This window comes from Rhamphochromis sp. 'chilingali' (assembly GCF_963969265.1).
Source record: "Rhamphochromis sp. 'chilingali' genome assembly, chromosome: 9".
Taxonomy (NCBI): Eukaryota; Metazoa; Chordata; class Actinopteri; order Cichliformes; family Cichlidae; genus Rhamphochromis; species Rhamphochromis sp. 'chilingali'.
In genome coordinates, this window is record NC_137936.1 from 12,935,754 (window position 1) to 12,960,268 (window position 24,515).

General features: G+C 41.4%; 1 protein-coding gene across 16 annotated transcripts in view; it reads right to left on the minus strand.

Moving 5' to 3' along the window:
- Nucleotides 1–24,515, minus strand: part of celf4 (CUGBP, Elav-like family member 4) — a 91,309-nt gene that overhangs the window by 60,720 nt on the left and 6,074 nt on the right. For all 16 annotated transcript variants that reach the window (XM_080890490.1, XM_080890489.1, XM_080890493.1 and 13 more), the window contains exon 2: nucleotides 6,573–6,655. In XM_080890490.1, the coding sequence (XP_080746616.1) occupies nucleotides 6,573–6,655 (83 nt within the window). The remainder of the gene's footprint in view (nucleotides 1–6,572; nucleotides 6,656–24,515) is intronic.

Here is a 24,515-nt window from a genome sequence, read left to right on the forward strand (position 1 = left end):
GAAAAAAAGAGCATCCCACTTCTAAAATTTCTGAAGTGGGGGACATGCTTTTAGTCTAAATAATGGTACCTCTTAAAGGTGTTTAGAATCTCTCAGACAGTTCAAGCCATTTCGTTGGAGAGCATATCACGGGTTTTAAAGCTGCTCTTGGCTGAGGTCTTTCTTTGTCTTCCTCATCATTTCCTGCGAGCAGCACCGTAGTAATCTTTCTTATGAGAGTAATCTGTAATTAGAATAATGATTCATACGGCAACAAACTTGAGTCAACACATGTCACGATGATGATTGGCAATGGGGCTGACTGGAACAGTTACACTGGCGAAAACCCAAACTGGATTAGCAATATAATGCTACATGTGCTGCAGTATGGCTCAGTAGTAAAAAAAACCCTTAAAACGGAAAGAAAAAGTGCATAATTTCACATATGGATCATCAGTCTATTGACCCAGCAGGTAGCATGCACCACCTCTGAAATTAGTTGGCTTATTGGACTACAGTGAACTACTGCCTCGAGACAGATAAATTTTTCTCATTTGTACAATCTGCTCAAACTCCACTTGGCAATGGGAGGTTGTAACATCAGGCCTGGAGCCCAATGATAATGGGACCATTCAGACTTTATATGACAAAAGATGGTGTGTAGGCATGTAATGATCTTTGTTGCAATTATGGCACCATTCATGCTTTACTCCTTAAAGGGGTTCAGCCAAAGCCATCCTATATAAGCCAAAAGTATGCGGACAACCAAACACCACAACCATATTAAAAAAAAATGTTCACTTCAATTTATGGTTATATGCTAGATTTTGCTTGCGGCAGGTGTAGGGCTAAAAAAAAAAGCTGAAATGACGTCCCACCCTGTTCGTAACAACCTAACTGCCAGAAGAATAGCGGACACTTTAAAGGTGAGGAAGATTAAAAATTGAAACTAGGAGGCAGGAGAGAGGTGCAGCCTTGTCTTTCTCACCCACAGCAATGACATGGATGTGAACGTGAGACTGTCGGCTTTGCAAAGTTGTTTGGAAGATCTGGGGTGAAGGGTTTTTAGATGCTGCTCAACTGTCAGTCAATCACTTTGGTTGGATTGGCTTATACAGTAGTGGCAGCTTAAGCCCGTATGGACATAGCGCCATGTAGTTCAGGGCACAAATCAATCAGTTAATCAATCAAAACCAAAACCAATGGCATTATTCTGCTGCTCTGTTAGCCGCCATTCTTCAGTGGAGGTTGAGCTGGGAACCCGGCTGCAGGAATATGGGCCTGTTTCGGCACAGGAACATTATCGTTACTGGTGTTTGGGTGATAAGGCCTGGCGGACAGAGACTTTTTCAGTTCATCCCAAAGACATTTATGGAGTTTAGCAGTTATGTTTTTCCACAACAAACCATGAACAATGTCTTTTTGGCCCTGGCTTTGGGACATTGCTCCATTGAATGACAGAAGGCGACGATCCCAAGCTACTGCCAAAAAGTTTGACCCACGCTATTGTCCTAAATATTATTGTATGCTGAAGCATCAAGACTGAAACTGAGAGTGTAATCCAAAGAACAAAAAGCCACAGAGCATAAAAAACAGACTATAGCACCTCTAAAACGTAAATTGTTAGAAATAAGAACTTACAAAATTAAGTTTTTCAACAAACTGAAATCTCTGTTTACCTCTGAATTTATTACAAACACTATTTACAGAAAGTCTTTCTGCTTTTCTACTGTCTGTTTGGGGAGACTCATTTAAATTTTTATTGCAGGCTTATGACCTGCCAGATTCCGGCTGCCTACCGCCTCACTTAAAAGCTTTGCTCTGGTGTGGACGCTGGGTACAGTCTACTGTTTCTTCATCCAGACTACTGCCAATGCATGCTGCTATTTTCTTTTTCATCTTAGGCAATGTGAGACTGAAATAAGTTGCTCATTATGTCTATGAGTTGACTAAAATCTGTATGTGCGTGTGTGTGTGTGTGTGTGAGGAGAAGTCGTTTCAAGCTAAAACTTGCTTGTGCATCACCCCGGCATTCTTTCAATGACTGTGCATTCATTAAATGGAGCACCTTATGGGGCAAATGGTTTTCTTTTGGATAGGGGTGATTAGGATAGTTGATGAGGTGATAGCTTGGGGAGAGAGCGGGGATATTTTAGCTCCAGGGTCTGTGGCATTATTCATGTGGACGTGTAGCTATGCCTCCCGCACGCTGAGCCATAAATCTAAATCTACAAGAAGGACTGAACTACAGTACTTGTACACAAATCATAACTGAGCACCACCAAAAACCCCGCCATCCAAACACCTCTTCACCCATGTCACCTGGGGAGCTTGGCAGTTATTGACCAATGAGGGCAACTTATTGAGAAAAAGCTGCCATGAAACTGGGTCGCAGGAGCCAATCAATGGCATGGATTTTTTTTTTTTTTTTTTGCCTTGGCATTATCTCGACTGAGAGCAAGGATTGAAAGCGGGGGTGGTGGTGGGTGGGTTGAAAAAGAAACAGACACAAATCATTCGGTATGGAGGCACCCCGACTATACCTCTCCTTTCACTCCCTCCATCCACCCACTCTTTCCAATCTGCCATCATCCACCCCTTCCTCTTTCCTCCATCCTGCTATTCATTTGCTTTCCTGTGATTTCTGTTGTTTGTTTGCCCCTGGGCTGAAAACTCTGTGTGTTTATGTGTGTGTTTGTGTGTGTGTGTGTGAAAGCGCTCTGAAATGACGCATTGATTCACAGTGTTCTATATTTTCTCATCTGGCTCACTATTACAGTGAGAGTCAATCGACGCCGTATTTCTCTCACTCTCTTGCTCTCTCTCTCTCTTTTACTTTCTCCCTATTTCTTTCGCTCTCTCTGTCTTTCTGTGTGTATCGGAGTATCATGTTTTTGAATGGAAGTGCTTATGAGGGGTGTTGTATTGCAGTTACAAGAGAAGTGTTTGGAGTGTGAGTGCATGTGTGTGGGGTGTTTTGTACCTGTTTGTGTGTATTTGTATGCATTATTTTCTAACTTTGAGCTCAGCGCTATGTATGCGAGAGTGCGAGCTCCCTCTGTGCCCTGTGTGGGGGGCACTTGGTAGTGCACTGGCCCATATATATATATATATATATATATATATATATATATATATATATATATATATATATATATATATATATATATATATATATATATATATATATATATATATATATATATATATATATATATATATATATATATATATATATATATATATGTATGTCTTTTCTGCGTGTGTTGAGGGTGTTAGTGTTTTTATGTTTGCCAGAATCTGCTGGCGAGTCTTTGTGCAGTGTTTCATGAGCACATGTGCTAGTGCTAGCGCTGCAACTCCACCCCGTGACCCACACGTAAATGCACACCCGCATGCACGTGCACACACAAGAATACATCTTCCCACTCGTGAGGGCTCTTCTTTTGCCAGAATCAATACAGGAGCTTTTTAATGTTTCTTGCCATAGTACGAGTCTGAAACTGGAGCGCAGGATCATAACTGTGGCAGTCAGGGCCTGGCGTTTGGGACGCGCCCCCCCCCCCCCCCCCCCTTTTTTTTTTGTTCTGTCCATTTATGTGCTTGTTGTCTGTTTACCTCAAAAAAGGGAAAATCTTTTTCACAGGCATATTTCCCATTATGTTGAAAATGTAGCCATATTGAACAAGAATTGTCAAAATCTGGAACAGTCATAACTACATGGTACGTTTGCATTTATGGTAACTGTGAAAGCTTACCGTAACGCTAAACTGCTGCAGATGGCCTGCTGTTTCACGTGTAGATCAGTATTTTTCTCATGGTGTTGATTAATAAAATTCTGACACAGCAGACCCACACACTGTGGTACTCATGCCTAAAACAGTGCCTAAAGTGCCTGCAAAATACACGCTTTGTAGTTGAATGTCAACAAAAAAATATTAAATTTAACTGATTGCTCAATCAAGTTTGAACATCAAAAGCAAACTGATACACTTTTTACCAAAGCGTTTGCTTTTTGAACCAAAAATAAGACTATTATATACAACACAATAATCAATAGCAGTCATTTCTTGCTCCATGACCTATTGACTGTTCAGTGATCCATCCACGCTTCAAGAGAGTCTTTCACTCTTTACTTGCTGACTTTGCTCCCTTTGCACTGCGTTGGTTTATCATTCCAATACTGGATCCATGTCTTGAATATTTTGAATGTTCAGCAGCTTCTGTGTCACTTGTCAGTAGAGCTGATTTAATTACGCTAGCAGACACATATTCTCCATCAGCATAATCCTGTGTACCTGTAGTTTGTAGTGCTATAATGGAATGAGCAATGTGAAAACAATTTGTCATCTATCACCAGTAGTACAATGTCAGCGTCACTTTAACATCAGTATTTCTGCTTGTCACTTGTTTACCCAAAGTCTCTCCTGACACTGCACCCGCTCGGTCGCGCGCACACGCACATGCTTACGCTCATGTGTGCGTGCACATTCACATCAGGCATCCCTTAGTACTTTGTCTGAGCTACACGAACAGCCTACAGCCATGCTTACAGGGCATTTCCACTAGGAAGTCAAATCCCCTCTTCTCTCAGCTCACCTGGCAGCACGGAAAGAAAAAAAAAAAGGACGGCAGAAAACTTTTTAAATGTAAGAGCTGGGGAGCAACTTTGACGGAAAAAAGCGCATCAGGACACAAAGTGAAGGGGAAAGAGGCTTTAACAGGGTAGAAAGGAGATTTCATTTGCCGGGTTTTGGTTGTGTTGGCCTGTGAGTGGGGGGATTGATAGAGGATAGAAGGAGAGCGAGTGAAGAAGGTAGGTAGGAAGAAAAACAACACTGAATGAAGGAATGGAAGTAAGAGGGTGTAGCTGTGCGCCATAAAACGTCCCACTGCCTTTCCCAGGGCCAAGTCCTCGCTCTATTTCTAATGAACTCATTTATTCTGTTTTGCTGGATTTACCTTCACCAGCAACAAAAGACAGTCTCCTGGTCTGCCTGTCTGAATTCTCTGCTTCAGGGTTTGTTAAACATCTAGGTCTGTCCTATAGCCTGCCTGTGTTTATCTAGCTCTCGCCATAGGTCAAACACAGACTGTCCTAAACTGCCAAAGGCATCTCTAATTGGCATCTTCCTTCTAAAAACAATATTAATTACAAGCGACTGGTTACAGTAATTTGCTGGTGATGCATTTCTATGTAGCATGTGAAGCCAAACATAGTCCCTTCAAGATGGAAAGGCAGAATCCTCAAAAAATGTTTTTGTGAACCACATATTCTGGTCTGTGTCAAACAATAGCAACAAAGGCAAAAACATCAATCGGCAGCACACTTTGTGTGAACACAAAATCGCATTCTGGTTTTGGCCAAATATTTAATCTCTCCTCCTCTCTCTCCTCGTGTCTCTGTCTCTCCCTCCCTCTTTCTTTCTGAATAATATGCCACTGGGAAGTAAAAAAAAAGAAAAAAAGACTGAGAGCACGGATCCCCACTCCTCCGCTCTTCTTGACTGCACGTCTGTGATGTCATAATCACTCACATCAAAGGCTGTGCGCTCAACACGGCGACTGTCAGCTTCCCTGGAGGCGTCATTAAAAACGAACAGAGCAAACCGAGCCAGGCCTGACAGAAACGCATCAAAACTTCCTAAGACTCACACACACGCACACATATGCGTAGCTAATGCCGGCTACGCATCCATGTTCACGCTCACACTCAGGCATCGGGGAGCATGCACGTACTAATCAAAGCGTGTGACAGAGACAGACACATGCACACACACACAACACACATATGTAATAATAAAATCATGTGTGCGCCAAGGGAAGAGCTCACATTGCTGATAAAACCCTCAGACTCGCATGCGCACACTACTACAAACTGAAAATCTGCATCTTCTCTGTGACAAAGTGAAAACTTCCTCATCCTGTCATGCAAAAATAGAAGTCGAGCATTCAGACGCGCATGTTTTGCTTCCAGCTGCATGTGCGTGTGAACAGCAGCGGCCGCAGCACGTGGACGGACATCTGTCGTAAAAGATGTGCTCTCTTGATATGCATTCACAATGCACTCCTGTTTCGCTGCCAGCCTGGGACTTAATGCAGAGTGTGCACATAAATGTAGAAAGAGTCTACATCTACCAGATTTTCATTCCTCTCTCCTTCTCTCCGTCTATCTCTCTACACACTTGCCCACACACATGGGCGCATGCACACGCACAGACACACACTCATTTACACAAACTGGAGAAAGGACTATAAATAGTATGCCTATGATGTGATGCCGTGTGGTTTATCCCTATGGGTTTGTGTATGTGTGACTGTCAAAGTGAAGAGAGAGGGAGGCAGTGAAAGGAGAGGGGGGGGGGGTGGCAGATGAAAAAAAAGATCTTTAAGAGAAAGAAGTGTGGTGTATAGCCAGTGATAAGCACTACATGGCAGGCATGGCAAAGACAGAGTCTCCTCTTTGATCTGAAATAAATATAAGTCATTATATGCTAAAATGAGCATCTGTGTTTGTGTGCGACTGAATCCAAGACGTGTTTATGTAAGATTTCGCTTCTGGCTTGGCATGTCTTTTCTTGTGTGCGACTTACTCCTGGCAGGGTCTTCTGCTCGTGCAATGCATTCTGGGCTTTCAGGGCTGACTCTCTGGCACAGTAGGTGAGGAAGGCACAGCCTGAAATACAGCAAGAGAGAAAGACACAATTATGTTATGTGAACTGGGGACAGAGGAGAGACAGCTACGGGAGGGGGATGCACCAATCATCAGCAAATAGCTAAAAACAACACACACACACACACACACACACACACACACACACACACACACACACACACACACACACACACACACACACACACACACGCACAACCACACGGAGTAAGCCTGCAGCCATAGCTCTGAAACTCTGTCTACATGGCCGCAGAGGGAATTTGTTCGTGCTTGTGTGTCCACAATAAACAGCATTTCGGTGACTGAACAAATTGAATATTTCTGCGACCGCGAATGCAATCCACTTGCATGCAGAAGGGAAATAAGTGGGACTAAAATTTGCGTCAACGTGTGATGATTTGTGTATTCTGTTGCGCGAGAGCCACCATGCCCCCATCAACACATCAAATCTGACTGAGCTTTCTCCCTGGCAGCCTGAAATAGCAGTTATCCATTCGTCCATCGCACTCTTCTGGCTGTTGTGACAGGGATAGACAGCCTGACAGCTTCTTTCTCTCTCTCTCTTACCCACCCTCCCTCTACTTTACTCCCTCCACTCTTCATTTCTCCATCTCCCTGCTCCATATGTTCCAAGACTACCCACAATCCTCGGTTTTGTTAGCACCTGGGCTGACATGTGGGGGTGGAGAGAAGATGGAGACGCAGGAGGCAAGGAAGAAGAAGCCGTGGGGGAACGTGCGCGCTGTTCCCTTGCCACCCCCCGCTGACAGTGAGGCACACACCACTGTCAGAGAGCTGACAAACTGTCAATCTACAGATCAAGCCTAATGATTCATGTGTTTGACAGATTAATAAAACGCTCACAGAGACAATTGCACAATAGGTTGATGCGCAATTTGAGCTCATACTGTACGCACAGGTATTTTGGGTGTTTGCTCACATCCAGGTTGTGGGAAAAATGTAAATATTCTTCATTTACACTCATTTCAGTCACAATCAGGGAAAGAACCAAATGTGCACAATTAGCCTTTGGACTTGTTGCATTACAATATCTGGGAATTTTCCAAAAAAGCGATTATAGAGGTATTCAAAATCATTATATCACAGCAGCAAGAAAATATTTCATAGTGCATATAATATATTTATTGTTATTGCTGTTTCCAATCTGTAAGAACAAAGGTACATAGTTTGTTTTGAGAACATCAGCACCTAAGTCTGAGATGATTATCATAGACCCCTACTTACAGACCAAAGACCAAAACACAGTGCATTTTAAATAATGCACCCCCTTCTCGAAGCTCTTTGTCCTTTTTAAATACTGGGGGCTATTTGTTGTTGAGGGTAACATCATGTACAGTATGTGGAAGGAGAGCAGCTTCCATCCTCTCTGCTCTGTGTCTTTAACCCCAGGTCGCCCTGATGGTGGGACCCCAGGGAGCTCTGCTTGTTGGTGTTTTTAATTAACGTGCCTCTCTCTCATTAGGCGAAGTGGGAGCTGGCCGCTGACAGCTTGGCTACCTCCTTGTCCTCTCCGGGCCTGTCGTGTTAGCACTACATGCCGTTGCTGTCCCAAAGGAAGGACACGCAAGCCTCTGATTCACACGTCTGACGCTCATTCACATGTTTGGAGCACAGTCACCTACAGCAATCAGCGTATTCAACATAGGAAGACGTACTCCTTTGGCTTACTTTAAGCAAGAACAGAAATGCAATGTTAAAAATGAATTTTTACTCACAAAATACACCTAAGTAGCAAAAGCTAAAATACTCATGATGACATTTTACATTAACATTTTTTAATTATTAGCAGTGTGTGAATATGTAACATTGCGATGCAGATATGGAGATTATTTCATATTTCAGCTAAACAGTTTGCTCCAGAGGTTCCCAGAAAGTTTTGACTGTTTCACACCCACAGTGATGAATTGCATTTACTGTATATAGAACAGAATGTGCAACATTAGAAGACAGGCTGCATAATGTTAGTTATGTATTTGTTTGCCTGCAAAGACACTTTGGCATGCAGAGTGGAGGAACTAGGTGATCTAATCACCAATAAAATACACCACTTAGTATTTTATTCCCAAACAAAAACAAAATGTAAATCTATTTTATTTATGAAATCATAATTTCCATTTATTCAAATGCACCTGCCTTCCCCACATTTTATAATCTACCCAATCACAACAGCAGATGTAACTCTGAGAGTAAAAGCAACCAAAGACATGCTGGATTACTACATATTAACCCGTGTGATCACTGTGCATTTTGTACATTAAAACTTAACCTGGAAATAGCTACATATTATAGCTGTCTCGTATTAAGTAGAGCATACTGTAATATAGAAGAAAATGAAAGATGTGCTAAGTACATTTATTTAGATCCACTCACGTATGAGAGATGGATGCTCTAACATGACTAAATACACAAACACATACGCATGCACGCCAACACACACATGAAAAGTGACAGTCAACAAATGTTCAATTTATCATCATTGTCACAAGTCAGATGCTGGCAGCAGCTCTAGTATCTGACTAAGATCCATATTGGCCCAGGAGAGAGAGATAAGCTGTTTGTTTCTGCTGTCAATGCTGCCAATTTGGTTTCCCATCACTTCAAATTCAAATCAACAGAAGCGCAGAGGGGGATCTGAGAGAATGTATGTGTGCGTGTGTGTGTGTGAGAGGAGAGGAGAGAGAGAGACGATGGAAGATGGAAAGAAGGGCAAAAAGAAAGAGGGGGAGGAGAACAGCAGAGAGGAAAAACAGAACAGCGAGGGATGCTCGGTAAGAGACGGAGAGGGAGAGAGAGTAGATAAGATCACCTAGCTTCTGTGAACACCATCCCCCTGTGTCCTACACTCGCTTCTTATCTCAACTGCAGCAGACACCCTAAAGGGACACACACCCACTGAGAGGGAGAGAAACAGAAAACGAGCGAGAGACAGCGAAAGAGGGAGGGAGGGAAAGAGAGAGAGAGAGAGAAATATGGGGAAGGAAATGAGAGAAGATGAAAGAAAGCAGCAGGGGAATGGTGGAGGCTGAATACTTTCTGGTGGAGGAAGAAGAAAGAAATCTGCCATCACCAGACCTTATTTAAACGACAGCTGTGTTGGACCACATGGAGCTTTGACCTTGTTGATTTGGAAAACCCAAATTTGATGAGCTGCCTTTGCCAATGGGTTGCCCAACAAGTTGCCAATGGGACTGATTCATTGTTTGTTTAAACATTCTGTTGTAAAAGATAACTCAACGAGGAGGGATCATTCATACCAAAGAACATTATCCTGTATATACATTATATATGAATCTAGAGGAGTTTAGCGATTAGATACCGATAATGCAACATAGCAGAGCGGTGTCCTGAACAAAAGTAGGAAATGGGACAGGACCCCAGAGTCTAGATGCTGGTGATGGAGCAGGGTAAGCAGATGGCTGATGGAGACTTCGTGTTACTCTCTGATTATCCAGGATGAGGTGGAGATGGAGCGGAATGCAAAGACAGTTGAAAGGCAGGAAGACAGAAGAGCTATGTGCAGAGAGAATAGGGATGGTGGACTGATCGTCTTGGATAAGAGGGCAAGAAAATCATTGGACCGCAAAGTTGCAATGACTTTGACAGTAAAGTGGAAGTGGGAAAGTGGCAGTGAAGAGGAGAATTGCTCAAACATGTAATGCGCACATTTGAATGGAAACAGATTCTCCTTATTAAGCTAAGCTTCATTTCAATGACTGATGCCGAGTATCAAGTCAGGACTTTGGCTAACATTACCCCCGATTTGAAACGAGTGCTTCAATCCAACTTGTGTTATGCAAATCAGATATTTGATTTTTTTGGGTTATATTTTAGCTCATGAGGAGCTAAGTGCTGTAATCTGTTGCTAACTTTTTTTTTAAATAGAAGGAATCCACACAACCTTTCCTGGTTTTGAGGATGTGGTATGTTACATGTAGACGTACATATGTTGCCATTTCATCCAATCTAACAGTTTACCTCGTTAGTAAGTAGCAACATAGATTTATCAGTTCACCAGTCCATTCTGATCCACTTATCTAATTCAGGGTCCCAGCTACTATAGACAACCACACCTATGGGCAATTTAGAATCACCAATTAACTCCACCAACTGTGTGTCTTTGGACTGTGAGAGCATGCCAGAGTAACTGGAGAGAACTCATGCGACATTGGAAGAACACGCAAACTCCACACAGAAAGGCTCAGGACAGATGGTGGATTTGAACCCAAGACCTTCTTGCTACGAGGCACCAGAGCTAACCTCCATGCTATAGCAATTCGAACAAATGTTAAACAAATACTAAAAATGTATCTATATGCTACTTCATTATTTATTTTTTAATAACTAAAGACTGTCGACATATTTAACGTGTAAACTGGGTGTAAAGGTAATTAAAACCCTCAGATTCCCAGAAACAATATAGCGACCGTGATCTCTGTGACATCCATGGCCCAGGTTGGGGACACACCATTCTTCAAATTCTCCTTTGAAACTAATTATAATCCTACTAAAATTAAAAGGACTAATGAATTAGTGCTCAGCACTGTTACCGGACACATGAATCACTTTTTACCAGCATACACTGCCTGATGCCACCCAAGACTAAAAAACTTGAGGGACAATGTTATTGTACAGAGTTCTCTAATTATCTTCTGCCTATTAATTCAGGGATTGTAAAAGGCGGACATAAAAAGTTCCCTCCTCTCGCTCTCCCTCTCTCTCCCTCCTTTTATTCCCAGCTACAGATGAGGAGAAACTCCCAGTGATCATTTAAATATTTCAGAACAACTTGGTAAGAGCCTAAAAAGAGTCAATAGCATTAAAAAGCTTTATCCACGGCACAGCTGAAATCCCTGGAACTCTGCCTTGAAAAACTTTGGCATGAAACTTTGTTTGAGGCTGTCCAATTTCAGTCAGTCAATAGAAATCTCCACGTCTCCCCCTACCTCACTTCTGTTAGCACTTATCTTCACCTGAAAGGGTTGACCAAGGACAGACTTTGCTCAATAAACAGAGGAATGTTTTTTTTCTCCTTTTTAAAAGATTGACCTTAAGACAAGAACGTTCTGACTGGATTTCTGTGAGTGCTGAGGCTTAGATAACGCTCTTCAATTCACTCTTGAAATGGGTCAGAGTAAAGACAAAAATTCTTGACTTATTGTGTTCAGAGAAATGGCATATAAAGCCTTGGTCTTTTAGTCGTATGGTGAAAATGAGTAGCACTGAGTGCAAAAGTGGAATACTAATAAGTGTTATATTAAAAGAGTTTCTCAACGATACAGTTGCCCTTGTACTGCTGTAACTGGGACACTCGGTATGAGCCATACAATTGCTATTCAGTCTGTATCTGGTTTTCAAATGCAATAAAATTAAAAGAGTAAAGTTAATACTTGCAATGCAGAGGAAAAAAACTGCTTTAAAAAAATAAAAAATAAACACAGCTATTAAAACCATGTCTCTATAGCTATATTCCCATCTTATCTTTATTCGCTGCAGAATCATTCTCGCCATTTCTCTAATGCATATGTATACAGGGAAATGTTTAGGATGACTTAAAGTGGCAGACTTGAGAAAAAAAGAAAAAAAAGTCACATATCTCCAAGTAAATCTGATATCGAAACGTAAAAGCCCAGACAAGCCCCCTCACTTTTGGTTCTGCGAGGAATAGTAATTCAATAAAGTGAGCAGCAGCCGCTCATATCCCCTTCACCTTTGCTGACCTTTCAGATCATTACTCACCAAGGAAGAAAGAGACAGAGGATAGAGGCTATTTTAGGGGACACAGCCAAGGTCTCCGGGAACACGCCAACTTTCTCCTGTATCGTCTTAAAATCTTTAATTGGCTGCTGTAATCGCTGATTAAATGAAAAAAAAAAAAAGCACTTTGAAGCCCACACTACGAGCTCAGAGAACAGAACTGAGTGTACGAGTGGAAAAAAATAACTCAGTTGCTCAAATCGAGCATCTTTTTTTTTCACTGCGTGAAAGAGGCCTTAAAAATTCAGGAGTTGTTTCAGGGGACGAATGAATGTTGGTCTTGATTATGATATTATTTCAGCAGAGTGAGGCAGAACTAAGGGGCAGTGTTATGAAAGAGGAGGTGAATTCATTTGTAATAGAGTGTAATAGCAGTCTCAGCTCTCCCATAGGCAGCTATATGCAGATCCCTCAGCCCTCTCTTCGGGGGGAACTGGAAGAATCCATAATATAGAAACGCACAACAAGCGTACCACTGAGGGAAGCAGAGAGCAGGAATAGATAGAGCAAATGTTAATAACCAGGTGATGGATGAATCTCTGAGGGACGGCACTTCTGTACGTCTGTTATATTTTTTTCCATTCTTAAAAGTGCAGGACATAGTCATTTTGAACAATAAAGGGGACTCCGGTTGTAACTAAATTACTTTTGGAGATGAGGATATGAAGATCGTAAAATAAAAGTCATTATACTGTATTCTGTGTGAATACTAAGTTCTGATTGACTCGGGGTGTAAAATAAATTTTAATAACTGGGCATTTTCTGCAAAACTGTTAAATCATCAAGGCAAATCAAAGCTTGCTCATGGTTTGAATGTGAATTTTAAGCAGCACAGTGAAAAATACCCAGAATAAATTACTCCCAGATTGCCCTGAAAGATGTGGGAATAAAAACAACCTTATTTCAGATAATAGAAGCTTTTAAAACCAGGTAACTTTACATTTCAATGTGGTACCTTTAGGGGGATAATAAAGGGAGACAAAAACAATCGACATTACAGATTCATGCAAACTAAAAACGTTTTTCCCTCGATGCAACGTCGTTTTCAATGAGCGGGGTAGTGTTTTAGACTTCAGTAGAAGTCCCTACACATCTAAGCGGTATGACACTGTAGGAAAATGATTGGGATTGTCACTGTCATGGGACTTGTCAGCGTCTCCAAGGATACGCAGGAGAAGCAGCAGATGGGAGTCTGCCTTTTAACATCTGGTTAAGGTGGTTAAAGGGTTGTTTTCATGTGTTCTTTTTAGGGTTGAAGGCCATCTGATTTATAGCACCGACTCCTAATCTAACCTTTCTATGCTTCAATGCTTTTCTACTTTGGATATTAAAAAACAATGACAGTAAAGGAACAGTGAACAGCGATGCATCAGTATGTAATGAGCTGGGAGTAACGATGAGCTGACCTGATGCCTTCTAACATTACAACTAAAGATGAATAAAAAGCCTTTTTCGTTTGTTTCTTTTGTTTTGATTGTGACATACATGCGTGAGAAACAATGAGAACTTTTAAATGGTTTGTGCTTGTGTTTGTGTGCGCGTAAGTCCCTGAAGACAACAAGTCCCATCTCTCGCCCTGCTTGCCAGAGTTGCCGTCTCTAAGCTGTGCTAATCGATCGGTGAAGGAGGAAAAAGGGCCAGCTTTAATGTGTTGCATGTGAAGGATTTAGTGGAGAGCACAGCCATTGAATCAATGGAGTAGAAAATGCATCATTAGGACAGTGTCAACTCCCTCTGCCCCCACACACACACACACACACACACACACACACACACACACACACACACACACACACACACACACACACACACAGAGTTGCAACAACCCTCACTCAACCTCCACTCCCCCCCCTTATCCTGAGTGCACTGAAAACGTCCACATATTCATACAATCGCATGACGTGAGGCGTGCACAGAAAAGGCACGCATGTGATGCTTCAGCTCTCATAGCACAAAATAAAATACCTTCTTAAACAGCACTCACTCTGAGTGCATCCCATGAAACATGGATGCTCCAACACCCACTTGTATGAGCTTGTTAAAAGCTCCCCTGATGGCAAAACACAGACGTTAAATGTCCCAAAAATCCAGGCAGACGAATCACCTCACTCCCATCCTGCCGCTGCCATTTTGTCAGGAAATGTTTTGGGGGGGACTAATTTTAGCTTTTCATTATATGAATTATTAAAACTGCAGTGACTCCTATGACGAACTTAAAGTCTGAACCCGGACATACCAGGTCAGTCACTGTGGGAAATTTATTGAGGCAGAGACTAATAAAACAATGTGGGACAGATAACAAATGGGCATTTTTGAGCTCATGTTACTATAGTTCAATGTATTATATGGGAATATTATACTTTAGTCAGTGGAAAAACCTCTTAAGGAGTGTTTGGACTACTGTGGGACACCAAAACGCTCCTTCAAAAACAGCACTACACAGCAGTACAGGATTTATAGATGGTGATGGTGATTTTTTGGTTTCTTGTGTATAAATACCATTAAGAGACAGACTATACCGGCCCAGTGTGTGTGACAGTTGTGTGCACAATGTTTTTTCATCATCTGTAGTCTGCTTTACTAAGAGATTTTGTTATGAAATGGTACTTGTAGGTTTTTCTTATTTGGAAAAAACTGACAGTGAAACACGAACCATGAGTCACACCTGCTCACGCTGCACTCGCTTAATGGATCTAAAATTAACATGTTCAAAAGTTGCTGTGTGGATTTGAATGGGGATACTGACTGACTGAAATTAACTGAACATAAATTCAACATTCAGACTTCAGCAAAGTTTATTATGCTTTTTTCACAGACAGACAGACAGACAGACAGACAGACAGACAGACAGACAGACAGACAGACAGACAGACAGACAGATAGATAGATAGATAGATAGATAGATAGATAGATAGATAGACAGACAGACAGACAGACAGACAGACAGACAGACAGACAGACAGACAGACAGACAGATAGATAGATAGATAGATAGATAGATAGATAGACAGACAGACAGACAGACAGACAGACAGACAGACAGACAGACAGACAGACAGACAGACAGATAGATAGATAGATAGATAGATAGATAGATAGATAGATAGATAGATAGACAGACAGACAGACAGACAGACAGACAGACAGACAGACAGACAGACAGATAGATAGATAGATAGATAGATAGATAGATAGACAGACAGACAGACAGACAGACAGACAGACAGACAGACAGACAGACAGACAGACAGACAGACAGACAGACAGATAGATAGATAGATAGATAGATAGATAGATAGATAGATAGATAGATAGATAGATAGATAGATAGATAGATAGAGGGTCAACAGTCAGACAAGGACCAGGCAAAGCTGATTAATCAAGAATCCATCTCCGGATGAATCATGTATCACTAAGAAGACAAAGTGAATTCTGTCATGGGAGTGGTCCCATGTCTCATCCCCCTGGTAAAACACTTACAGGATAAAGACTCCCATTAATATTCCTCTGAGCTCCTCGCCACTCCACCTGCCTCTCTCTTCTCCTTTCCTCTCCCTGTCCTATTATCCTGCCTCAGCGGACATCCTGTCCTGTCCCGTCCGCCTTGCCAACCTGCAAGATGGAGATGAGAGGACGATCCAAATGCAGAAGGGGGAACATGAATCATTACACTTCCTGTTGTTGCACACCGTCCGGGGAAGGAAGAGAGAGGACGCCCCCGGGGCTCCGATTGATTCCGGAGACTTAATTGGGTTTATTAGCCAAGATGTTGGGCCCCGTGAGGAGGCTCCCAGAGGCCGCGGAGTTCCCCCCCACCCCCCATCCCCATTCCCACTCTTCTGAAGGAGAAAGCCTGCGTAATTGTTTTCCCTCCATCTTCTGTGTCATTGTCAGATGGGTCCTGCGGGATTATTAGCAACCCCAGGTCCCTCAATAATTCATCCAGAGCTATTTATACACAGATGGAGAGTCCTCTAAAGTCTCCCCCAGTGAGATTATCTGACGCTTAGACAGACAGACAGAGAGAGGGAGAGCAATGAAGAGAAACCGGGCTACAAAGGGAAAAGCACGAGAGAGACAGAGAGAAAATGGGAGAGACGTACAAAGAGAGTAAGAAGGATGGAGAGAGGCAATCACAAAAAGAAATGCAAAGACGAGCAAAGCAAGTTTGACAGTGAGAATGAGAGACAGCAGTGGTTTAGGTAGGCACAATGACAATGATTCTGGTGTGCATTGAGTTTCAAGGTGAAACTCTCTGCTCTGCTTTGGCAAAGTGAACAAAAGCACTGTCCCGGGAATAGCATATCCTCACACAACACACATTAATGGTTTTTAATCTTCCCCCCTTTTTCCTTCATTTAACACAATTAAGATGTTTGCAAAGCTAACATGGACCACTAGTCGCTATAGGAAGGACAGATGAAAGACACTCAGGGATTTCCATATACAAAGTAAACACAGTTATCCATCCTTTCTAACGTGTCAGTGCGTAAGACCAACAAAACAGCAGCCAGCCATTTCTTAAATCACCTAATAATTCACTAACATAACATTAACACATTAGCATATTAACATTAGCGCATTAAACAGCTTCTAATCCCAAACAGATAGTGGCTGGGCTACACAAGGCTGCGCGACTGCTGGCTTTTAATAGCTTTGCAGATACCTGTGTCTTTCCGCCTGCAAGTTAAGGGGACATTTTGTTGTCGTCAGACTAATGAAGCCTTTGGCGCACAAAGTTGATTTTCAAAGTCCCTTTGTTGGCGCTCCAGCCGCAGATAATTATATATATTCATCCCCTTTGGCAGTCACTTTTATCCAGCTCATTTAGAAAGCTTGGCTTCCTCTTGGACAAATTGGGACATTGAAAGGCAGATTGGAGTGATAGTTTTTACATTTTGCATCGATGGCACATTAATCAGGGCAACTATGGCTATGGGAAAAGTCTCAAGCGCCCTCTGAAACACAAGCCATTTATCTGTAACAAATAGTATCGCCGTTAAAGCTACGCCTTTATCTAAATGCATTGTTTCATTCTGTATGAATATCTTCCGAAGTAAAATTCTAATTTCCCAAAACATGGGAGCTTAAACCTCTTCAACCTAAATCTAATAAACTGCAAATAAAATCTGGGTTTTGGAAATGGATTTGAAAGCCTAAAGCAGTACACACACACTGAGGTGTGTCAGCGAGAACATCACCTCAAAACATAACTGCATTTCTATGGATGCTGTGAACAGCAAATCTGCTCAGTGAACATTTTACATTTTGCTGTTTTCTTTTTAAGATAAGTTTCAAAATGTTTTCCCTTGTATAAAAAATATTAGACAGAATTCAGTATCTTTTACACATGAGAATAAAAAATGTTTGGATGGAAACGTTTTCAGAAAATGCCAATGCAAACTAATTTGGTCAAAGGAGCTTGCAACGAAAAGCGTCTGAAGCTCCTTTGACTACGATGACCTGGATGACTGAGAACCTTCACAGACAAACTAATTTGTTAACTTTTAATCAATGACTAACAATCAATGGTAAACTGAGTATGTCACTTACTTTTCATTGCTGTATACAATTAAATCATAATGAATAATAACACCTAGGTTTATAACACCTGCTTTAATGGACATAAAAATGATGTTGAGGAAATTCACATGACTGAACCTTTGTCTTAAAAGGCATAAACTGTAACACTACAAATGACTAGTGAATATACTGTTTGGTAATTGTGAAATAACTGTTCACTTGAGTTCAGTTAACAGTTTACTGTTTATTACTGATGGTTATTATGGATTTCTACCACTAGTTTGACATTTCTTCTAAACTACTGGTTTTTGTTAGCTTTAGGTAAAGCCAATGCCAAATTAATTGCTGCTGCCCACTGCGTCCTTACAGTATTGATGAACAGTCTATAAAGTAAGAACACTTTTCTCTCTCTCTCTCTCTCTCTGCTACACACACACACACACACACACACACACACACACACACACACACACACACACACACACACACACACACACACACACACACACACACTTCTGTTGCTCCGGGGAAAGCAAAGCTTATCAACTACCCAGTGCTCACACACTCTCACACACACACAGACTTCACTGTCTCTATCTATAAACCCCATGAAATCATTCCACACCAAGTGAAGCAGGCTATGTATAGGTTTGGCCAGGGTTCCATCTCCTGTTCTGTGATTAAAGGACCAAACTAATAGGCTCTGTCTCATTGGGAACCTGTGTGGGGCTGGGAGAGACCTCCGAAGCCATTAAATTGCAAATCTGTAATAATTTGCTGAAGGCTTTCTGTCCAGATCATTCCCTGGGCTGATTTGTGCATTGAGGTAGCGTTCTGAATGGCCAAGCACAAACCCAGCTGAGCCCACCAGCTAGCCAGCCAAGTTAGTCTACAAGGGGCCACGCTCCAGATGTGCATGTACACACACACACACACGCACGCACGCACGCACGCACGCACGCACGCACACACACACACACACACACACACACACACGCACCATATTTACTTTGCAAGAACCACAATACAAAGTTTCACAGCCTTTTTCACTTAATTTGCACCAACAATCTGCTTCTAATTAAAGCCAAATTAAATAAAGGCGTGAGCTAATACGCTTCATAAGTCCATGCAAGTTCAAACCTCCTTTTTGAGGTGCAGATTTGTGGAATGGAATCTTCTTAAAGACCATAAAAGATATTTTCTACATCAGCTTACATGTGATGAACACGAATGCTCGGTTATTTTTTCCAGGCAGCTATGTTTGACAGGGGGCTTTAGATTGCAGGCAAATCCCACGTCGCAGCTTGTTAACTTGTTATTTAACCCTATAACAACAAGTTACATATTTGATACCAGAGTTTTTGTGAGTTTTTGAGACCACTGTGATTTCTTTCCCCCTGAAAACCTTAAATAAATTGCACAATACACTTTTAAGCAGTAAGTTGCACAGAAGCAATAAGTTGCACAAATTTTACACAGTACAGCAAATACAGATTTCAACTAATTTTTCCATAAAGAAAGATCTGGTGGTTCTTCAGCTTTAACAGCTAGTCAGTTCCAAACTAAAATGAAACATCTGCATTACAAAAAAAAAGGAAGAAGTTTGTAAATTTTTACTGTTGTTACTTTTGGCACTTGAACTTCTTTCAGAAAAAGAAAAAAAAAATCCTGGGTTGTCCAGGATTTCTGCTGCATGAGATGAAATGCATATTGCATTCAATTTTGATGCAACACAGCTGAAGCATGCCAGTGACAATAGAAAACCTCTGTAATGCAGTAAGGCAAGGCAAGGCAAGGCAAGGCAAGTTTATTTGTATAGCACAATTCAACAACAAGGTGATTCAAAGTGCTTTACAGAGACATTAGAAACAAGAACAAATAAAAAGCATGATTTAAAATTGAATAAAACAAGCAAATAAACTAACTAACTAACTAATTAACAAACAAACAAACAAACAAACAAACAAACAAACAAACAAACAAACAAACAAACAAACAACAGTATATAAAATCAAAACAGATAAAATCAGAACAGTAGATAAAATCAGTAGTTAAATGTAAGTTTTGAAATTTAAGCTTAAAGTGTGGATTTGGTGCTTTATTCAAATGCAGCTGAGAACAGGTGAGTCTTCAACCTGGATTTAAATAAACTGAGTGTTTCAGCTGATCTGAGGCTTTCTGGGAGTTTGTTCCAGATATAAGGAGCATAAAAGCTGAATGCAGCTTCTCCGTGTCTGGTTCTGACTCTGGGAACTGATAAAAGACCGGATCCAGATGACCTGAGGGATCTGGATGGTTCATACTGGGTCAGGAGGTCATTGATGTATTTTGGTCCTAAACCATTCAGAGCTTTATAGGCCAGCATCAGAACTTTAAAGTCTATCCTCTGACGGACAGGCAGCCAGTGTAAGGACCTCAGAGCTGGACTGATGTGGTCCACTTTTTTGGTCTTAGTGAGGACTCGAGCAGCAGAGTTCTGAATGAGCTGTAGTTGTCTGACTGATTTTTTAGGTAGACCTGTAAAGATGCTGTTACAGTAATCAAGCCTACTAAAGATGAATGCATGGACTAGTTTTTACAGGTCCTGTTGAGACATCAGATCTTTTATCCTTGATATATTCTTGAGGTGATAGTAAGCTGACTTTGTTATTGTCTTAATGTGTTTTTCTAAGTTTAGGTCTGCATCCATCACTACACCCAAATTTCTCGCCTGGTTTGTGGTTTTTAGATGTATAGATTGAAGTTCTCTGGTGACCTGTAATCGTTTTTCTTTGGCGCCAAAGACTATTACCTCAGTTTTGTTTTTGTTTAGCTGGAGAAAATTGTGGCACAACCAGTCATTGATTTCCTCAATGCATTTACCAAGAGCCTGTACAGGGCCTCGGTCTCCTGGTGACATTGTGATATATATTTGTGTGTCATCTGCATAGCTGTGATAGTTTATTTTGTTGTTGTTTATAATCTGTGCCAGTGGGAGCATGTAGATGTTAAACAGAAGGGGTCCCAAGATGGAACCTTGGGGAACTCCACATGTGATACTTGTCTGCTCAGATGTGAAGTTACCTATTGATACAAAGTATTTCCTGTTTTCTACGTATGTTTTGAACCAGTTTAGTACAGTTCCTGAAAGACCTGTCCAGTTCTCCAGTCGTTTGAGTAATATGTTGTGGTCAACTGTATCAAATGCTGCACTGAGATCCAGTAAAACTAGGACTGACATTTTTCCACTGTCTGTATTCAGACATATGTCATTAAACACTTTGGTCAGAGCGGTTTCAGTGCTGTGGTTCTGTCTAAAACCTGACTGGAAGGCATCGTAGCAATTATTCTGTTTTAAGAAGTAACTGAGCTGTTGAGAAACTGCTTTTTCAATGATCTTACTTAAAAACGGGAGATTTGAGATCGGCCTGTAGTTGTTCATTTGTGTCTTGTCAAGATTGTCCTTTTTCAGTATAGGTTTGATTACAGCAGTTTTTAGTGATTCTGGAAACACACCTGATAATAAAGAAAAGTTGACGATCTGTAACAGGTCTGACTCTAAAGTCTTTGAGACCTTTTCAGTAAAAAGTTGTTTCTGTCCACAAGCGACCTACGCAGCTGCACCCTCACGTGAGCAACTTTAAATAGCAGTCAAGATCAAACTTCAAAAAGTAGCATGTGAGGAAAATCCACAAACAGACACACACACCACTGACAAGTATACAAGTCCAATTAACATGTTGTCAGAGATCATGCTAATATGGAGGGCACTTCCTTATTTACCCCTGGGGCACCTGGGCGCTGCAGGGGTCTAATTCTGCTCCCATCCCAGGAAGGTCATTCTCCCTTCTCAAGCCATGATGGCCACAGAGTAGTGCTTAAATCTGGTAAAATGCAGCCTATAAATTACAGCAGAGGACAGAGGGGTCAGAGCCTGGCATGGAACTGGGCCAGGAGCTATCAATCTGCCGGGGCCAGCGAGGGCGACATCTGTCTCTGGGACTCCCTCACTCTTTTTACTTCTATCTCTGCCTGTCGTTTCCCATCCCTGCTTTTCGGTCTTTTCTTTTCAGCCCCTTCCGTCTTCCCTTTCGTTCCTTTTTCTCACTCCGTGTCTGTCACTGAACAATCTCTCCATGCCTCCATTTTTAGACTGCACCTTCCTTTACAATCTCCGCTCTCCTTCTTTTATATCGCTCTGGCTCTTGATATTCTCTTTTTGTCTTTGTGTGCAGCCCCCCACCCAAGCGCTCTCCTCCATGGATCTCCCTTGCCTCTTTTCACGCATTCTCTTACATCATCCCTGTTTCAACATGTCTCTAATTCTGCTTCCCTCTCTCCTGCTCTCTCCCCCAGTCTCTCTCGCTCTCTCTGTCTAGAGCTCCTTGTCGTTTTACGCACTCTTGCACCATCTCCCTCTGCAGCGATATGTTTTGGTCTATCTGCTCTCCAACCAGCAGGACAGAATAAAGCCTTGATGTACTTTCCCTCAATGTGATGCCAATATCATTTGAATGGTAATATCTGATGGCAAAATGCACATTTTGGAGGGAATGAAAATGGACCCAGTGGGTATTCAGAAACAAATACAAATTTGATATACAAATTCAAAGCTGATGTCGTTCAGGATTGTGCAAACTACACATTTTCCCCGAACAGAAAACTGAGCAGTTACAAATCTTTTCTGAAGCAAGTAGCTAACTCATGAAACCACACTTATATATTACAAAGAGAACAAGTAGTTTTGATATGAGGCTAACTCTGGAAGTCAAAACTTGTCAAGCCTAATTTACAACAAACATGTCTGTTTGGTTGATGCTTTTCCTAGTTTTGTCAGAACATCTTGCACTACATTTGCTACCCAAACCCTCGAAAACTTCCACATAACTTATTAATCATCCTCCATTTTCTGAATCAAACTTGCCTTTGAATAATTGAGGGGGCTCTTTGAAAAGCCCTAACCTCCATTCCCACCTTCCTTTTACAAGTCAACGTGGTGCATTTTTAATTGGAGGGGGCATGAAATAGGCATGAAGGGAGATGGGAAGAAACGGAATTGGAATCAGGGACGCTCAAAATGTGGCAGTCATGGCGCAGCGTATGAGGTTGTATGCAAGCATACAGAGAAGACTAAATATGCATCTGGCCTGACAAGTCACACATGCTTGACAGCCCATGAGGTGTTTTCTGCGTGCAACGATAGCACACGGCTCATGTAATCCCTGCCTTAGAATATCCTAGCAGATGGACCTAGATACGCCACTTTGAGTTATGCTTAGCAATTTGGTTGAGAATAAACATCAATTCAACTTCCTATAAAGCATAAATCGCCAAAGCCGAATGATTTGTTTAGTCTACATGAAACAGTCTTGTAGGAGCTAAAACGGTAATTGAAAGTACATGCATTACAGTCTGAAAAAGCTGTGTCTGTTTGCAAGGTAGTAGCAATGATTTGCTTTTGTGATATTAAAACCAAATTTAGCCTCGAGAACAATATAAGAAAGGGTCAAAACAGAAACAATATTAATCTATTTGAACGGGGACTGAAAGGAATGAGAGTCCTTTGGAGCCGGATATGTAACAAGAATTAATGCTTGCAGGGTATGCATTAATGGGCCATTGCCACAGTTGGCTGTGACAAACTTTGGTTCTATTTTTCATATTGCTGCTGTGTCATGCTGCTATTTCCTTGTGGAAAGCCTCTGCAGTAGAGAGCTGCAGCTGGGCCCGTTTTTATGAGCATACTGAGATTTTGAATCAGGTTTGGACCCAAGATATATTAGTAAGCATTAAAAAAAGTCACTCTTGAGCGCTACTGTGGCTATGATTGAACTCACAGCACTGTAAGCACATGTGGCACTGTGTTTTCTTGTATGCTGATACGCACAGATCACATAATTCTAAACTGTATGCATATAAAAAGATGATCAGATGACAGATATATATAGAAAATGTATATATACCTCGCTTTAAATACACAGGTGCACAGACACAGATATGTGTATTATAAAATTTCCGACCATAATGCCTCCTGACTGTGCAAAGCTTGATAAAAGGAGCGAGAAGTTCTAATCGAAAAGGCAAAACACCAGCTTCTAACTTCAAAAACAGAAGAGATTCATAATCCTTTGACTGCTGAACAAAAGTAACTATTGTTAAACCTTTTACACTCAACAACCACATATAGAGTGGAGTGCCTGTGTAGTTGTATGCCACAGATAAGTATTCTAGAAATGAAACTAAATGCAAAATCTAGACAGTTAAACAAAGAAAAAAGACACATTATATTTTTTTATATTAGCATACATGCAGCTCCATGACAATGCTTTTATATATCATCTCTATCATTTCGAAATACATTAAAATTTTGAAAAACTGAAGGAAACCTTATTAAGCTGAAAGGAAAAACAAAGCTCTTCCTCACAGGAAGCTCTATGATTAGCACTGCAGACTTGAACACAATCAGCAGCAAAACAAAATGAAACTCAAAAAAAACATGTAAGACTTTCCAACATTTCAAAATTATTGCATTCTCCATCTCCACAATCGGCCACCGGTGCTTGAAGCAGGGGGCGTTGAAGTAGTA